The sequence below is a fragment of the Patagioenas fasciata genome, chromosome 1 (assembly GCF_037038585.1).
Source record: "Patagioenas fasciata isolate bPatFas1 chromosome 1, bPatFas1.hap1, whole genome shotgun sequence".
NCBI classification, from domain to species: Eukaryota; Metazoa; Chordata; class Aves; order Columbiformes; family Columbidae; genus Patagioenas; species Patagioenas fasciata.
The window spans coordinates 202,644,701-202,662,400 of record NC_092520.1 but is presented as its reverse complement, the minus strand read 5'-3'; the positions used below and the strand labels follow the sequence as shown (position 1 = coordinate 202,662,400).

The window sequence follows — 17,700 nt, the reverse complement described above, 5'->3', positions numbered from 1 at the left end:
CATGGTGTGAACTGTGGGGTTGTCATATGCAGGGACAGGAGTTGGACTCAATGATCTTTGTGGGTCCTTTCGAACTCAGGACATTCTATGATTCTTTGACTTGCCAAAGCCTGGGCTGGTGTTGGTTCCATTGCTGCTGCCTTTTGCTGGCTGCAGGAGGGTAGAAGAGCTGCCTCTGCCCCCTGCCACGTCACAGTGTTCTGTCATCTTTTAAGCACATGAACACAGATACTAAGAGCTTGATCCTAAACCCATCAGAAACAATGGAGACATTTCTACAAACTTTGAGTGTGATCATTAATTAACAAAACAGATCTAATCTGCATTTTCTCCTCTGCATACAGACTTCAAAGTTTCAAGGATTCTAAATAAGAAGGACAGGCCAGTAGGGAATTCGGTTCACTGAGATATCATAAAAAATTCCAGCCAGGCAACCAAGTGAACAAGAAACAATAATAAGAAGTAAGCGAAGTGTTTGTATACAAGTGGTGGGAACATGTGTAAGAAAATGGAAGAACTTTACATGCTGGTGCAAAATGTGTATATACAGACATCCTAGGGGTAATAAAAACATAGCAGAAACAATATCTGGAGTCACTGAATCGTATAGGTTCTTCAGAAAGGAGGGAAATATTGCTGGTAGCATTATATGAAAGATTAGGATAGTATGGAATGAAATTAGTTATGTCAATAAAACAATTTATGTTTGGATCAAGCACTTCAAGCATGGAAAGAAAAAAAAAAAAGATGTTTTTCCAGAATTAATGCCAGCAAAAAATCCTCAAGCTGTCAGACTTGATTCTGTAACCTTATTGTAGAGAGGAATGCAAGTAAGAATCTGTCATGAGAGGATGTTGAATCTCACTAATTTCTTCACCAGTAACTAAGTAAACAAAATATAATAATGATTTAGATCTGTTTTCTTTCTTTGAAATAAGTAGATAACAAAATGTAACCTTTAACCAAGCATTCAGGTGCTGGATTGATTTACATAACATGACAAAATAAGTAGCAATCAGCAAACTTTAATAAACAAAATAAGTAGTTAGAGAAGTTAAATATTCTGGGGATTCATGGATATTTCTATTAAGAAGACATCGAATTTCATCAAGTGTAACATGCCATGTTGTATTGAATAACAGGAGACTAGGTTCAACCATCCACGAAGTCCCCTCCAGACCTATGTTCCTAAATTTGTCGGTTAAACACAAGAGCCTTAAATAAAGCAGAGTTAATTGTAAGACAGTTTGACAAATTTGTTCACTGTCAATATTCTCTAACATTTTTTGACTCAGTGCTGATTGTGGACATCATCTGCTAGACAGCAGAATTTGTTCTTGTGACAATGTAGATGTTTGAGATGTAGGATAGGATATTTATTGTCTGCTCTACTGGGTATCTCTCAAACCTGCCACTTCATCTTGAGACTGTTACTCAGATGCCTCCTCCATAGACCAGCTCTCCTGGTCTCAGTCATCCCCGAACAGTCTCAAGTAAGATGAGGTTGGCAGGGCATGTATAGAGTTTGTACAGACTAGTGAGGAAGATGAAACTGGGGAGAACACCTGATAGTGAGGATGTTGAAGTACAGAGGTGTTCAACCTGGAGAAGAGAAGGCTCAGGCAATCTTACCAATGTATGTAAATACCTGAAAAGAGCATGCAAAGAAGACAGAGACAAGGTCTTTCCAGTGGTGTACAGTGATAGGACCAGAGTCAATGAGCACAAAGTGAAACACAGAAGGTGCCATCAGGCACTTTGTCACTGTGAGGTTGGCTGAACACTGGAACAGGTTGTCCAAAGAGGTTGTGGAGTCCCCTCCTTGGAGATATTCAAAAGGCACTTGGATGTGATCCTAGGCAACTGATTCTAGGTGACCCTGCTTGAGCAGCAGGACTGGACAAGATGACCTCCAGAGTTCCTTGCCAACCTCAATCATTCTGTGGATCTGTAAGCAAGCTCTGGTCTTTTAGTAGGTTTAATTCTAAAAGCCGAGGAAAGTTTGATGCTTAATATAAATGTTCTACATAACTTCAGAGATACCCACTCACTGTGAAACTGTGATTTCTGGAGGCAGACCACAGCTTACTCAGAAAAACAGGCAAGAATTATAGAAGGGAACGCTATTATGCTTGTCCATATGCACTCATTATTATTAGAAGCAGCAGGAGAGAATAGGCAGAAAAGTTGCTACAGGAACCTTTCTGGGAGTTTTCCTGAAGTAGAGAGGTTTTGAACTTTGCATTGGCATGGCACTGGCTCTGTAATGCTCTTGCCTCTCTCTTCCTACCAAATGCTGGGTACTTCTCTCTGTGTCAGCAATGAGGAACTCTCAGTCTGGAAAATGAGTTGGATTGGGAGAAACACCTACAATCCAGTGATTTGAAGCATTTCTGAAATTAACCCCTTTTATTCCTCCTTCGTGCCTCATGATCTGAAACTCTGTTTCTTCCCAGTTTGACGTCACTATATCTGTTTCTTTGAGTTGAACTTAGTAAGTCATGCCATTTTCCCCACCCCCCTTAACTTTCAGCTGTGAGTTCTCCATATGACAGTACAGCATTATGGGTCTCAAACAGTTCGGCTGTGAGTGAGTTACAATTCAGAGTGTGCCTTGATGTTCATGTTGTACCTCAGAAACCACAAAGACCTTGGAAAAATGTTGATTTTTTTGTTTTTTCTGTTATTGTGAGGGATAATGCAGGGTTATTATTTGAAGGATTTCTTACCCAAGACCTTCTAATGGTCAGTTTTGCCTGGTTAGTGACTGGGAAAGGTGCTACTTGGCCTATATGTTTCCTGACTGCACTCCTTATGCACAAGCTAATTTCTTTTCACTGGAGAGCTATGTAATGAGAACTGGTTTATATGATTTCTGATTTATGAAAAACATATCAAGTTTGAGATCATAGCTAGTGCTGTAGAAATGTATAAAATGAAGTGGTGAGAACAGACAATGATTTACTTGCCCAGCACAATAAATACATTGTTCGTTTTGCACGCTGCTTAAGTATTGCAAGACAGGATGAACAAGCAGATTGGTCTCCTCCCACCACATATCTGCATTGCCAGCACTCAGGGAAATAAAGACTGCATGGATTAAAAAGTTGCAAGGGTACTATTAAGGCATAAGCTACCGAAACAGGAGCATGCATTGAAGAGGTCTCAGTTCAAGAGTTTCAGTCCTATTATGAGCAATGTCAGCCCCACTGCTAATGAGGAAGCCAGGGATGAGAATGCAGGTAAGATCTTCTATAGCAGGGCATGAGCAAATCACAATGAATTGCAGCCATTGCCATGATAATTTAGTACAGTACATTCTTTCTCTCTTTTAAATCCTGATTTTTGAAATCTGTTGTGCTCTCAGCTGCTTGAAACAGAAACACTGGAGTTCTTTCAGCACTGCCTGTGAAGTGACCTTTCTGCTTTTGCTTATAGTTTGAAATCTATTTATTATGCAATTTAACACAGTATTTGCAGCTCTTAAGGTTTCTGTGAATAATATGCACAAACATTTAAACAAGCTCTCTTAGTTTTTTTTTTCCTTAGATGCCCTCTGAAGATTTTTTTTTCTGAATCACAATTTGTGCATATGCAATTAATTACTGTCAGGCTGTTAGACAGGCTGATCATGTGGGAACTGACCATTTCATTTTCACAGAGAAACAGCCTTTGCCTTTCGTTGTCACCTAGAAACAGCCCTTGCACTGGCATCTTGACGATGTTCTTTTTTCTTCCGTTTTCTTGATTAGATCTTTTGATTGAAGTACTTGAAAGACATAATTTCATAAATACACTGAAAGCAATTCCACAGAAAACACCTCATCCTTCCTAAATCATTCTCATTTTATTGCTGAATTTTGAAATACCATTAAAAAACGTTATGATAGGTTAATTATTGAACTGTGTACTTTGTAGACACCTAACAGTGTTGTCTGTATAAATGATTTATTCTTCCTAATTAATGGTTGGATAATAAGATGTTCTTCACTTAGGAAAATACTTGAAATTGTGGAGTTCTCTAACGAAACATCCTTCTCCTTTGTTATAAAGATGCAAACTGTTTTATTGAAGTGGAAACTGACTGTGGGTCATCAAACTATTTTGAATATCATTTGTACTGATTATTCATTTTTATTTTGATAGGCACCTTGACAGTACCATAAAAATAATTTATGGTTATAAATACATAGATCCATTCTAACAACAAGAAGGAACTTACTTCTGAACTTTTCAGTAACAGAAGCTGGTTAGGGCATTAGCAATATGGAGACTAATAAATAGCCTGTTGACTAAAGTATTCTGCTTTCATATATGCTCTGACTGGCAACTCTATACTATACATGAGACGACATTTGGAGGTAAAGGTAGTATCTTTATTTTTGTTTAACCAACTGGTTTAGTCGGAAATATTAAACTGATTTTCAGACATTTGGCTAGATTTTTCTAATGAAAAGCTACTATACCTCCCAAAAAAATCTTTCCTGTCATTGTCCATGAACCAAGATACAGTTTAGTTCATGCCTAGAATAGGAAATGACTGTAGTAGTCCTGGACGTCTGATGGCAAGTAATGACATTTAACAGGAAAATGTCAATACCACGATCAATGCAAAAAGTATTTCCTCATGTACATGCATACGCTGTCTTGCATCCTATTCATGGATTAAGTCCTTGAGTACTTACTATTTCATTTTATTTTTCCTCGTACTCTTCACACAACAATGGTATTGCTTGACAATTAACCTTCCAAATATACTTCCATTGTATCTTATAAAAAATGATCTGTGGACTACACTGACAGTTAAGAAAAGGTGTATGTCTGGATCCAGCTTAATTCTCCATTTGTGAGTTTCCCCAGAAAAGAAAAAGTACTGTCATTGCCTATTTGTATTACATTTACTGGAAGACAAACTTCAGTTTTTTGTCTCCACTATTTGAGTTGGTATGTTAATCTAATTTATTTTTTTCAGCAGAGTTCTATCTAATAAAAAAAAAAAAATACAGTAGCTGAAGGCATCTCTTGTTGACACTATTTTTTCTTCTCTTTCTAGGTGATGTCATTGTCTATATTAACGAAGTTTGTGTCCTTGGACATACTCACGCAGATGTAGTCAAACTCTTCCAGTCTGTTCCTATTGGTCAGAGTGTCAACTTGGTGCTATGTCGTGGATACCCTTTGCCCTTTGATCCTGAAGATCCTGCCAACAGCATGGTGCCACCCCTTGCAGTAATGGAGAGGCCTCCGGTAGTGGTAAATGGAAGACATAACTATGAAACTTATTTGGAATACATTTCTAGGACTTCTCAGTCTGTTCCAGACGTAACAGATCGACCACCACACTCCTTGCACTCCATTCCAGCAGATAGTCAGCTTGATAGCACATTCCCACCACCTGCCCATGATGATAATGTATCAATGGCTTCTTCTGGGGCCACCCAAGCTGAACTCATGACCTTAACCATTGTGAAAGGGGCCCAGGGCTTTGGCTTCACTATAGCAGACAGTCCTACAGGACAGAGGGTGAAGCAAATTCTAGACATTCAGGGATGTCCTGGTTTGTGTGAAGGTGACCTCATTGTTGAGATCAACCAGCAGAATGTACAGAACCTGAGCCATGCAGAAGTAGTGGATATACTTAAAGAATGTCCTGTTGGAAGTGAAACTTCTTTGATTATCCATAGAGGAGGTAAGTTTGGAAAGTCTGTACAATTACGAAAATGTGTGTAAAAGGTTCTAAACCATAAGACATACATATACTCACTACATCCTTTTGTGCTAGATTGGAAATTAATTTCCATGTTCCGGGAGGTAAAACCATTGGTTCTGAAAAAGTGTATCTGCAATTAAGTATCCTAGGCAAAATCTAACAATTTATTGTACATTCCTTTTTGTGTTTTGAGTGTCAATGGTCCCACCTCTGTAAGGATAAAACTAAAGCAGTTCTAGGCCTTTCACCCCATAATCGTTTGTATGGTGTCTGCAGCAAATTTATGTAGTCTCAAAGCAGTGCTGCAAGCTTTAGATATGAATGTGTATATTGACTCATTAAAGTAGATCAAACTCAGAACAATTTATTATCCCTTTACAAGGTTAGTGGTTTTGATAAGCCATTTTGCCTCCATTTCCTTCACTGTAAAAGTATTGTAAAACAGTTGTTTTGCTTGTTTCTTGACAACAAAGATCCATAGTACATGTTTCTCTGTTTTGAAAAAATAGCTTCTAGCAACTTGTCTTTTCTGACCAGCCTGGCACAGTAAGCTTGAATATACACCACTGGAAGGGGAGTCAAGACTTGCCTGTAGAAAAGCAGTAACAACTGAAGAAGTCCTAATACCTTGACAGTGATAAGTAATTTAATAGCTTTTAATATTTTAGCCAAACAAATTTTCTTCAATGTTTTGAAATAAGCATCCATCACAATTTATTATTACCTGGAGTGAATAATGATTGAATATCCTTAATTAAAGGCATTCATATATCACTGAATGTACATTACTCTGTGCTTCAAAAGAAAAAAAAAAAAGGATTCTATACAAAATTACTAATTACTTTCCTTCTGAAAAGCAGAGGTTGGAAAATGAACCTTTAGTATTTGTGTATGCCACATTTGTTATAAGAAAACCTACAAAGCCGTAGAACACAGTAACATTTTATCAAATTGCAGAAATAATAAACACAAGGTGTTTATCTGCAGATTCACATAGTCAATAAAGTATTTTTTCATGCCTATATTTAAAAGAATGATTTGTAAGAAACAGAATCTGACATTTATTTGGAATGAAACCTAATTAAGAGTGATAAGTAAAGTCTGATTGGTGTCACTATAGTACATGAACTTGGAGAAAGTTAATTTTTCCAGAGGTGTTATATTAGTTGTTATTAAATTTGGTTTTATGTAACATCCATTAAGCATCTGGAACAGTGGAGTATGCAACATTTTTTTCTGAAGATGCTGACAAATTAAGAAAAATCATGTAGCAAAAAAGAAGGGGATTAGAAGAGTTAATGTAACCTCAAATTGTGGGATTTTATTTGGAAAAACGCAAACTAATCCTCCTCTAGAGGAAAACAATTCAGAACACCAATCTTCAGAGAGAAGTGGAGTGTGAAATCCAGTGTGCTGAACAAGCCTGAGTGACAATAGACAGGAAAACAGATATTTCTGCAATCAGTACAGAATAGTAGCAAAAAAAAACCCAAAACCTGAAGCAGCAACATCCTCAAGCTCATGAGGATAATTCCTCTCATGAAAATTTCTTCTTAGAGCATTGATTCATGATCAAAACATGTTGATCAACATGATGATTCAACAAGTTCTGATACATTAACCAAGCCGTGATTATTTTCTACACATGGAGATAGGAGATACTGCGCTACACTACACTCAACCCTCAATAAAAGCAGTATAAATTTACACCATCTTGAATTTTGTCAGGACAAGCATGGAGGTCCGGATGGTTACCCTAGCTCAGCTGACACAAAATACTAGGTCTAAATGCAGTGATGTGTTCCTGAGTCTTATCCCTCTGTTGGTGGGGAAGGGGGTGGTTGGTCGCTTTAGAGAATGCAAAGAAGGGAACAAAAATATGTTTTGTTCATGGTAAAACAATGACTAAGGCTTAAGCAACTGTTCAGAAGTACTACAGAGTGATTAAGCTTAATGGGATGATACAGAAGAAATGAAAGTTTGCTATCAGAAAATTCTGTACATCAGAAATAAGGAATATACCTTAATGGAAGTTTGTTAGGCTGTGAAATTAAAGAAAAGGCTCATTTGTTTGAGTTATTCAAAATAAGCAAAAAAATTCAGTGTATGAGACAAACCTACTCTATCTGAGATAGTTAATTCATAGCTTAGGAGAAATATAAAGACTGTTTTAGGTTGACAACCTTGGTTATTTTCATAAATTTACAGGAAAAGGGAATCCATGTGACCAAATATACATCTATAATGCAGGTAATTTTGTCTGTACTAGTCATCATGTCTCCTTTCATAGTCCCTGGGCAGAAATAGGCCTTTCTATGGTGCAATTAATGTAATTCCAAGGTAGATGCTTCAAATAAGTCAGGTGTACCCTGAAAGTACATATTCTGCTTGACTGACTATAAAGAGAATTCAGGATGACTGATTCAGATGTATGGGTCTACCCACATGATATGAATAAGAAACAAATGATGAGATTTGGTCATGTGAGATAATCTGAATACAAAACAAAATTCTAGTACTTAGAGAAACCCGCTATGCTTCTAAAATATTTAATCTGTGACACTGGTGAAGCAAGGCAGACTTTCTCCTTACTCATGGATCGAGTTTTTATTATATTATGTTTAATGTTTATTGAATAATACCATCCTTTTCCATCACTACCCTATGCATCCTGTGTTTAGCATCTCGTTTTTAAGATTAAGATCAAAGTACTGTTCCTGTCTTTGGAAGACGAAGGCTACGTTTTGCATAAGGTTGTGTTTTGCCTTGTAATTTATTCTGTCTCTGATATGAATATGGCCAGACTGCATAGCTCACTGTGGCAAATCCATTTTTGTAAATGACTAAATTTCCTCTCTTTCATCCAGCAATCTTATCTACATTGCATACAAGAAAAAAATCAGCATTGGCTGAGATATATTCTCACTATAGCTAAAAAGCATCTTAAACAGGAAAGAACACTCTCTCATATGCATATAGTATGCATGCTGCAGCATTTAAAAAGCCACTGTCCCTCAAGCTTAGGAGATCAAAAGCCAGAGTATGAATTGGAAAGAAAGTTCTGCACATTTCAAAAAGGTGGAGGGAATAGCAGTACTCAAATTTGAAGAGGCCACTAAAAAAGCCCATCTGAAACAACAGCAGAGATTTGTCATGAGGTACAGTCCAGATGGAGGAAGTACTAATTTTAAAATTTCTTCTTAAAAAAAAAAATCATGGAAATAATATAATTGTATATCTAAGAAAATACTGAGCAACACCAGTTTTGATGGCAACTTTGATACTCTATGGCTAGAGATCTTGCAAACTTTCTGTTTGTTAGTCAAGGTCTTTGCTAAACAGAGATGCACTCCTTAGTTTGACTTCTTTGCATCTGTTTTTGCTGACCAGCCATATAGTTTCCATTGATTACTATAAGCTGACAGAATATACCTACTGAAAAAAAAAAAAAAAAAAGAAAAATTAATAGGAAAAAAATTAATAAAAATATATGAAAATGTGTGTTACTCAGATTTACCCCTTTACAGCTTTGCTTCAACCTTCACACTTTGGCCCCAGCTTCTGCAACAGCCTGCATTGAGTATAGACTGCTGAAATAGTGTGGAACAGCTCTCAAAAATCAGTCTTTCTGAATGTGGATTGAGCAGAAATTGTTCATTAGTCCAGAGCTACTGAAAAACAGCACTAAGTGATTGAATCAGTGTGTACCCAATTTGTGTAGATCAAAATATTCACTAATTAGGACATCAAAAATTGGCTTTGGCATGTTCTACTAAAAGAATTATCCAAGTATCTGACACATGCCATCTCTTTTGGAAAATATCTTTGAAATATATGAACCTATAGACAGCAGCCCAGCCCCAGAAGTATTCCTGTCTAAAAAAGAACTGACACATTCAAATTTAGATCCATCTGAAACACTGTTGTTAAGGAAAAGTGAAGACAACTTAGGATTGATTCATGAAGCTATGGTGACCCCTAAACAAGTGCTGTGAGTGAAATATTAAAGTTAAATGCAAAAAGTGGGAGAGAGCCTGACAAAGTTCTTACCTCAGGTGGCTATTTTATATTGGTGGAATCCAAGCAGGCTCAGGGACACTTGGTATGAAATGGAGCCAGAAAACTGATGCGTTGTCCATACTGGTTAATTGTTAGCCCAGTCTTGGCATGTGACTGGAATAAGCCAGCAGCCAGTTTCACTCTGACACAATACGGGAGAGAGTGCGGGCCACATGCAGTGCTCAAACAGTCAAGATGAAGGCAGAGAATTTAATTGTAGATGTAAACTGTTAGAATAAAAGGATGGTGAAGTATCTTGCTCAGATTTTACATAAAACCCAGTAGAAGCTTATAACTCCTTAAGACTGCTAACAGATACCAGTACCTCACACAAAGCACCAGCAATTTCCAAAACAGCCAGAAATTTCACAAAAAAAAAAAACATGTCTGCATATTCTAGTGAATCAGCCTAGCACCTCAAAATAAGCAAACCTAAATGGAAGGGATGCTACATCCTCAGTACCCATTCCATGGACTGATCTTAGATTATTTTTTAATTTTATTTTTTTTGTCCAGGCTTGCTATAAGATGTCTTATAAGAGGTCTTTCAATTCCTCTGGTCAGGAAAGCTCATACTTCTTTTTCTCCAAGTTGTCCTCTCTCTTGGGAAAGCTGCACAAGATAAAGCTGCAGGCAGCACCATCACCATGCTAACACAAGTCTGCCCCAGGCAGTTCTGATCTCCAGGTTCCATGGCCTCAGTCCACCACTGAGGTCTCTAGAGCTTTGGCTCTGCTTCTGAAGTTCTTCATTCAAAATATTAAGACAGTACCTGTTGCAAACTGAAGACCCTGCATCTCATGGCTTGCTCATCCCCAGTGCAGGACTTTTCACTTTCTAGTCAACAGTGTTGAGGGTTTGAAGAAATAAAATTGTTAGGAGAATGGTGTAGATTTTTGATTTGGGATTTATGGAGGTTTTCTATCATTGTACTGTCTCTACTCTTTTACATCCCTGAGTCATTGGGGATTTTTTTCCTTCCAGTCATTTCCTAAAAGGACCCAGTCTTGGTTTATTTGCTTCTTATGGGTACTGTGAAGTAATAGCAGTCTATTCATGCTTACTTTGTTCACAAATGTGTGCTTCTTTCTGTTGTCTCTGACAAGAGATATCAGGAGATACAAGGTCTGACAGCTTTCCTGCTTCCTGCTGTACTTTCTCCTTTTCAGACCGTTACTCCAACTGTACATTTGCTCCTGATCCATTTTCCCTCATTCTTGACAGTATTCTGATGTTGAGAGGAACTTAGATCCATTTAGCAACATCTGCATTTTTAGCCCTGCTGTATTTTTAAATAGCACATATATGTCTTGTTTGTGAGTCTAAGGGACATTAAACCCAAAAAGGGAAGGTGCACATGAACCTAGTAGTGAACCACTGACCCATTTGAAGTGAACCATGTGAACCATTGAACCCTAGTCAATGACATAAACTTCTTCTGTCCAACATGCTGCTAAAACATCCTCTTTCAATTTTCTCTTTCTGATTTACCACACCATTTTGCATTGCCGTCCCTCTATGAAGTGCTTTGTTGTTCCTGGGTCTGTCTGCTTTCAAACTGATGGAAAACAAAGGTTCATAGCTGACCTTTTTCCTTTCCATCTCAAAATTATGAGCTTTTATATGGTATCATGAACTCAACAGTTTCCTCAGCATGAGTTCTCTGTAAACATGTCCTTCTCATGCTGGCTTTTGAGTTGTTTCATTTTTTTCCCATTTTTGTTGCTGTTCTTAGCTAGTAATGCCAGAAGTATTTAACCATCAAAAATATTGTGTCATGGTACTATTGTCCAGTTCATTGACTTTGCTGTTAGATGTCATGTTGCCCTTTCCCCACCCCCAGCCTTGGCCACTTGCTCCTGCCTGCCTTCCCTACATAGAAATCATTAATTTGTGCCAGATAGTTTCGTTACAGCCTTGTGAGAGGGATGGTTGTCTTTCCTATGTTAATTCCAGAAATAAAATCTCTGAAAGATTTTTGGAAAATACTGTTACCATGCAAGAAATAGTGCTGTTATATTAACATAACTCCTGGAAGCATGGCTTTCCAGATTCATTTTTACAAAGTGTGTCTCACCTCATGGAGTATCATATTTTTAGCTGTTAGAACTGTAATTTCCTACTAATTTTGAAATTATTTAAATCTTTTTCGTCCCACACATTGAGACTATTTTATACTTTAGATCAACTTGAAATATTTTTTAAACATCTTGTTGTAATCATCTGGTATAAAATCTATTTTAATAAATATTTTACATGTTATAGAAGGTAAACTAAAAATAAGTTGCGTATGTAGCCTAGTTTATGAAGGGATTCAATCTAAATCTTGTTAGTAAGAGAAATCATAACCTCTCAGTAGTGCAGGAAATGACAAATTTGAACAGAGGGAGTCATGGCAGGAGACCGGTTATCTGAAAATTCACACTAATGAGACTTTCATATCTTTTCTTGTATGGCTCTGATTAGCAGTGAAACAGTGTGCAATTGCTTCCATATTTCTGAATAAAAGGAAAGGAAACCATAGACCTCCTTAATGAATATGGATTCCTGAAAAAAATAGACATCAATAATAGTTAGTAGCTATTACACTGTATTAATGGAAGTAGTATTAATTGCATTGCATTTCAAAGTGGTAGTGTTACAGTTTTGCTGCTTCTTTCTTATTAATGTTTGTGTGCTGTGTGGTACATTTGCGGATAATTTTGCAAAGCATTAGATAAATCTTTTTTATGTGTATTGCATAGAAGGTTTTTAATGACTATTAGCAAGCATTTTGTTTTGAAAGTACTTTTACTATTGGTGCAACCGTTTTCTAATGTAGGCTTATATGGTCTGTATTAAATTTGAACAGTGCTTCTATTAAAACTTATGAGGACACTTCTCCTAGGGATGTGCATACCTAACTCTTGTTGACATTAAGAGGAGTTAGTTTGCACACTGGAGAAATAGATCGCTGTAGAAGACCTTTTAGCAAAAAGAAATACAAGCGTGTACACACAGATTCTCATCATTGCATGGCGTGAAGAGGTTAACTACCATTGCTCCAATAGCTATTTTGCTATTAAATTCTTCTGCCCAAGATGAGGGTACATACACTAAGCAGTCAGACATTATCATTATTAGGTCTACACAGAGACTTGCCACGCATGTAGGCTTTGTGAGAGCTGCAGGAACTCTGCCTGTGGGACAGGCAACCACTTGTCTCTGCTGAGGAGTCCAAGGCACGTTTGTGTCTGGCAGCTGCAGCCCATGTCGCTGCTAGAACCCAGGAGCTCTACTGGCAGCGTTGTAGAATGATTTCAGTCTTACTGATATTAGAGGATGAATTAATACTAGTTGAACAATAGTTTATTTGAGAAAACAGACCTTTTGGCTTGCCTACACTGGAATCTGGCCAGACCAGAGAGGTTTCTCCTCTGTTATTGCAAGCAGTATTATCAGAAAATGAACCAGATTATTTTGGACTGTGTATCTCAGTGAAAAAAATGGCACCTTTTGAAGCCAAATACCTCCCAAGTGTAGTACATGGGAGAACCTACTGCATGAAGAAACTCTTTTGTTTTTTCCTAATTGCCCATAGTGTAGCCTCTGGGTGAGCCTACTCTGGGTGAGCCTAGCCTTCCTCAGATGAGATTTGCGAGATCTCAGCCTAAGGAAGGAGAACTACAGAGCTGGATTCTAAAAAAGTACCATATAAACTGTGCTTGTGTACTGAGGCATGTCTAAAGTTTAGTCTGAATATGTTGAACAATGTTTCTGTTGGTTCAGTATAATGTAATGTCCTATTAAACAACATTTGTTGGGTTTCCAAATCTGTTGTCAAAGTACATTGTGTAGACGTTGTGACGTGGTGATTTGTAATATAGTGCAATATTTTATAGTAATAAAGTAAGCTAATACACTATTGAACAAGTGAGTACATTATCTATTGTGCTACAGACATGAGATACAGCACTGGGGAGATGGGAAGGTGTGATTTTCAAGCACTTCCCAAACCACTTTCAACAACCACAAAACTCTCTTGGCTTCTACAGTTTGCCTGTCAATTAAAAATGCAGGAACTAAATTAGTCGTCTAGGTGAAGTATTTATACCTGTACAATTCCTTAAGCAATTTTATTTCACATTCTTAAAAAGGGAAGGAAGGCTTTGCAATGGCTACACTTACCCTCTGTGAGTAAAGCTCAACTTTTAAATTTTTTTATAAACCAAGAGCGTGCATTTGTTAAATGCAACACTGCCCTTCCTAGAAAGCCTTTGGGTGACTCATAATTCAAACACAATCAAAACCAACACCAGGATACATACATTTTTGCGTGTCACCTTCAGAATACAGTATAATAAAGGACATGGAAACCAAAGCTGTCAGGCACAAACTCTGAAAGCTGACTCCCAAGTGTGTCAAAGCAGATTTCAAAAAGAAATACATTTCTTTCCAAAGCCAGATTTGTCATAACTTGGAACAGTATTTCAGTGTATAAGAGACATACCATGCCGTTTTCGTGTTTGGTAAATGAGAAAAACCTTTACTTTTATTTTTTTCATATTTTTTATTACCATGAGCCAAGCTTTTTGTGAACACATTCCTAGTGTCACCTTATTTTTAGTGTATATTTCAGTTAGGTACAAGTTATATTTGATGGACCTTTCAGAATATTTTTTTCTGTGTTGTAAGCATTTTTATCGCATTTCATGTGTTCTAGATAGAGAACTTCTAAGGATCGTGTGATAATTAGAAAAAGACAGCATGTGCATGAATAACAGCACAGACTCAAAACCTCTGAATGAGAAAATAGTTTAATGATCTCTAAATTCATTTCATCAATGAATTTCCATCTCCACGAGTTTCTTTTTTTCCTCAGCAGAAAGCTTGCTAATATTTTAAAAGTATAAATAATGATGATGATGATAGCAATAATAATAGTACACTTTTCCTTAAAGTTTTTTTTTAAATCATTAAGTAATACTTCAGGGATTAGTCAGCATCATAGACAAAGTTTGTTGATTATGGGAAATAACAGTATGATCTACATATATTTTAATAGCTTAACTAAACATATTTGTCAATACAAAGGCAAGATCTTTTTTTTACTGTTCATGTGAAATAGTTTCTGTATTTTAAAATACTTGTTCTCAGTAAGTGTGATTATCTTAGGCATCTGGGGCCAAGCAGTGCCTCCCTCTAGTCGTATAAACACTATCGTATCTGTGAAGTAGGGATAAAGCCAAAACCAGTCATCTCCATCCAATTTCTACCCCTTTTCACTAGTTTTTTCCAGGTTTTACTCAGTCTGGATGTTTACTGCTTGTCATTCTGGCTCCATTTTCATTTCAGCAATTCAGCGAAGCTGTCATTGTTGGATGTCAGCTCAGTCTTTGAACTTAGCTTAGCTTTGAGCAGGGGATTGGACTAGATGAATTCCAACTGTCCCTTCCAGTCTAAACACTTCTATTATTCTATGGTTCTCCATCTTTCTCTATGTTTGGGCGCCCAAGCTTCTAAAAGAGAGGTTCTCTGACTGAATGTAATAAATCACCATCTGGATAATTTTCAACTTTTTCACAACACTTCTCAGAGAGAAAGAGAAGTTATTTAATCTTGTATGTATATATATATTTTATATAACACATATAGATATGACTTTATATACAAAAGTTCTTTAGAAATTGATGCAGAGAGAAAGAATGAAGATATACTTTTTTATTTCAGCATGCCAGATGTGTTCATCGACATTACATACAGAGCAAATTATTCCCACACTATAACTGAAAAATCACAGTGTTCATTTTTTTTAATTATTATATAATATTCCTTAGAGATCTCAATGGCTTGTGAGGCTGGCTCTAAAATAGGAACAGCTAGATGATCTGAGCCAGCTAACATTCACTACATGAACATCAACTGTAATGATTATTTCTACTAAGGTTAATCTTAATTAAGGAAGAGGTTTATCTTGTAACTTGTTCATTGTATACCAGACTTTCAACTTTATCAAGCTCTTTATCCTAATAAAAGCACATTAGTATGCATTGTACTAAAAGAAGCAACTATATACAGTTTCAGTCAAAATGGCCCTTTTTAAATAGTCATGATAATTAATTGTCAATGTACTTTTTTATAGGTCCTTAAAGGCAAAGAGGCTGGAACTGTTTTACATGCCTTACTTCAGCCTGTCCAGGCTTGTCCTGGAATGCATACAGACATGTTCAGCTCAGATGTTGTTATCAGGGATCCTGTGTAGAGCATCCTTCCGCACATGAGCTGGGCAGAAAGCAGGGATCCCTGTGTGGTGAAGAAAACTGGCACATCTCAGCTACTGCAAACATCTGGAGTAGCCCAAATGAATAGTATTCCAAAAGAGCCTATTCTTCCCTGTTGATTGTTACAGTTTTTAAAAACTCACCCACCAAAGTTTTATATTTAAATTTCTACTTACATTTGGTCAGATGAATCCCAACTTAACTGTAAAAAAGTTAGATTTGTAGTCTACACTAGTCAAAATAGTCCCTCCTGCAGTTAGTAGTGTGAAATAGGTACCTGAAGAGGATGGGTTATGTCATTGTTTTCAGTCATTGCTTAAGCAGCTTGTTCTCTGAGTTTGCGCATCACACTCCACTTATTGCAGAGGAGTCTGGCCAAGGACCATAGTTTACCTGACCAACCAGACAAGGGTGCGTAACATGAGTCCTGCACACACACCAGAGGCAAGCACAGAAGCTGGAATCTGCCTTATGCACTATGGCTAAATCTGGAATCCCATTTATGCTACTGTAGAAAGTAATCTGGGTTTCTTTATAACAAGGGAAGTTATTAATGTGGGCTTGCAGAAAATAGATTAGTTCTGATTAAATACATATTAATATCTTTATTAATATTACAAGTTTGATTATAAATTTTAGTTGTTTTTATATAATGGAATTTTGTAAGGTTTTACATGTAACAACCGCTCTCTATTTAAAAATAGAGAGAAGTAAAATCAGTCTGGCTGACATGGAATTGAAAAATTAGTTAACTGATTGATCTTTTAACATAATTATAAGTAGGAAATTAGTGAGGGAATATATTTTTAATGAGCTTCCCCTAGAATAAGTTCTTGGCTTTTGCCTATATATTGTATTTTTATGAAGATCCTGTAGAAATCAAAAAAATCAATACTTTGTAGAAAGCAGAGAGATTGGTCCAAATCATTGGACAGATGACACATGACTAATAAAGAGCAATTTAGAATACTTCATAAATTAAGCATCAGCAAACAGGGAGCATTTTTATGCAGTCATTGTAAATTAATTCCTGAAACCGAGAGAAAATAATGCAGTCCAAATTTGCCAAAGCGCTTTTGAATCATTGAAAATAATCAACTGAGCATAACATCACTATAAAAAAGGAAAATTCAGCACAATTTCTTAAAATAAGACATTGTTTATTTATTTTTTCTCGGTTACGACATCATTGGTAAACTATTGCATTTATTATCAATGTTAACAAAATCAATGAGATCCTGTTCCAGATCGTTTTTCCTGCTTCTTAAGCTAGTATTTGTTTTTCCATCCTTTTTCCCATTTTCCACATTTACTTCAAAGTTATTACATGACACTTCCATGCACGATGCAAAGATCAAGACTCTTGCAGGAGTCTTATCTTTAACTAAAGTTCTGTTATTGTTAGTAATGACCTGAAATTTGGGATTTCTCTAGGATTTTAGAATCATAGAATCATAGAATCATTTGAGTTGGAAGAAACCCTCAGGATCATCAAGTCCAACCATAACCTAACTCTGGCACTAAACCATACCCCAAAGAACCTTGTCTAAATGCCTTTTAAGCACCTCCAGGGACGGTGACTGCACTTCCCTGGGCAGCCTGTTCCAATGCCTGACAACCCCTTCCATGAAGAATTTTTTCCTAATATCCAATCTAAACCTCCCCTGGCAC

The 17,700-nt window shown here is 36.8% G+C and overlaps 1 protein-coding gene across 23 annotated transcripts in view; it reads left to right on the top strand.

Annotated features, from left to right (window-relative positions):
• The window catches only part of MAGI2 (membrane associated guanylate kinase, WW and PDZ domain containing 2), a 745,411-nt gene that overhangs the window by 622,040 nt on the left and 105,671 nt on the right, over positions 1-17,700 (top strand). For 22 of the 23 annotated variants that reach the window (XM_071803465.1, XM_071803462.1, XM_071803463.1 and 19 more), the window contains one exon: positions 5,054-5,689. The exons of the other annotated variant lie outside the window; for it this stretch is intronic. In XM_071803465.1, coding sequence (XP_071659566.1) covers positions 5,054-5,689 — 636 coding nt within the window. The remainder of the gene's footprint in view (positions 1-5,053; positions 5,690-17,700) is intronic. 23 annotated transcript variants of the gene reach the window in all.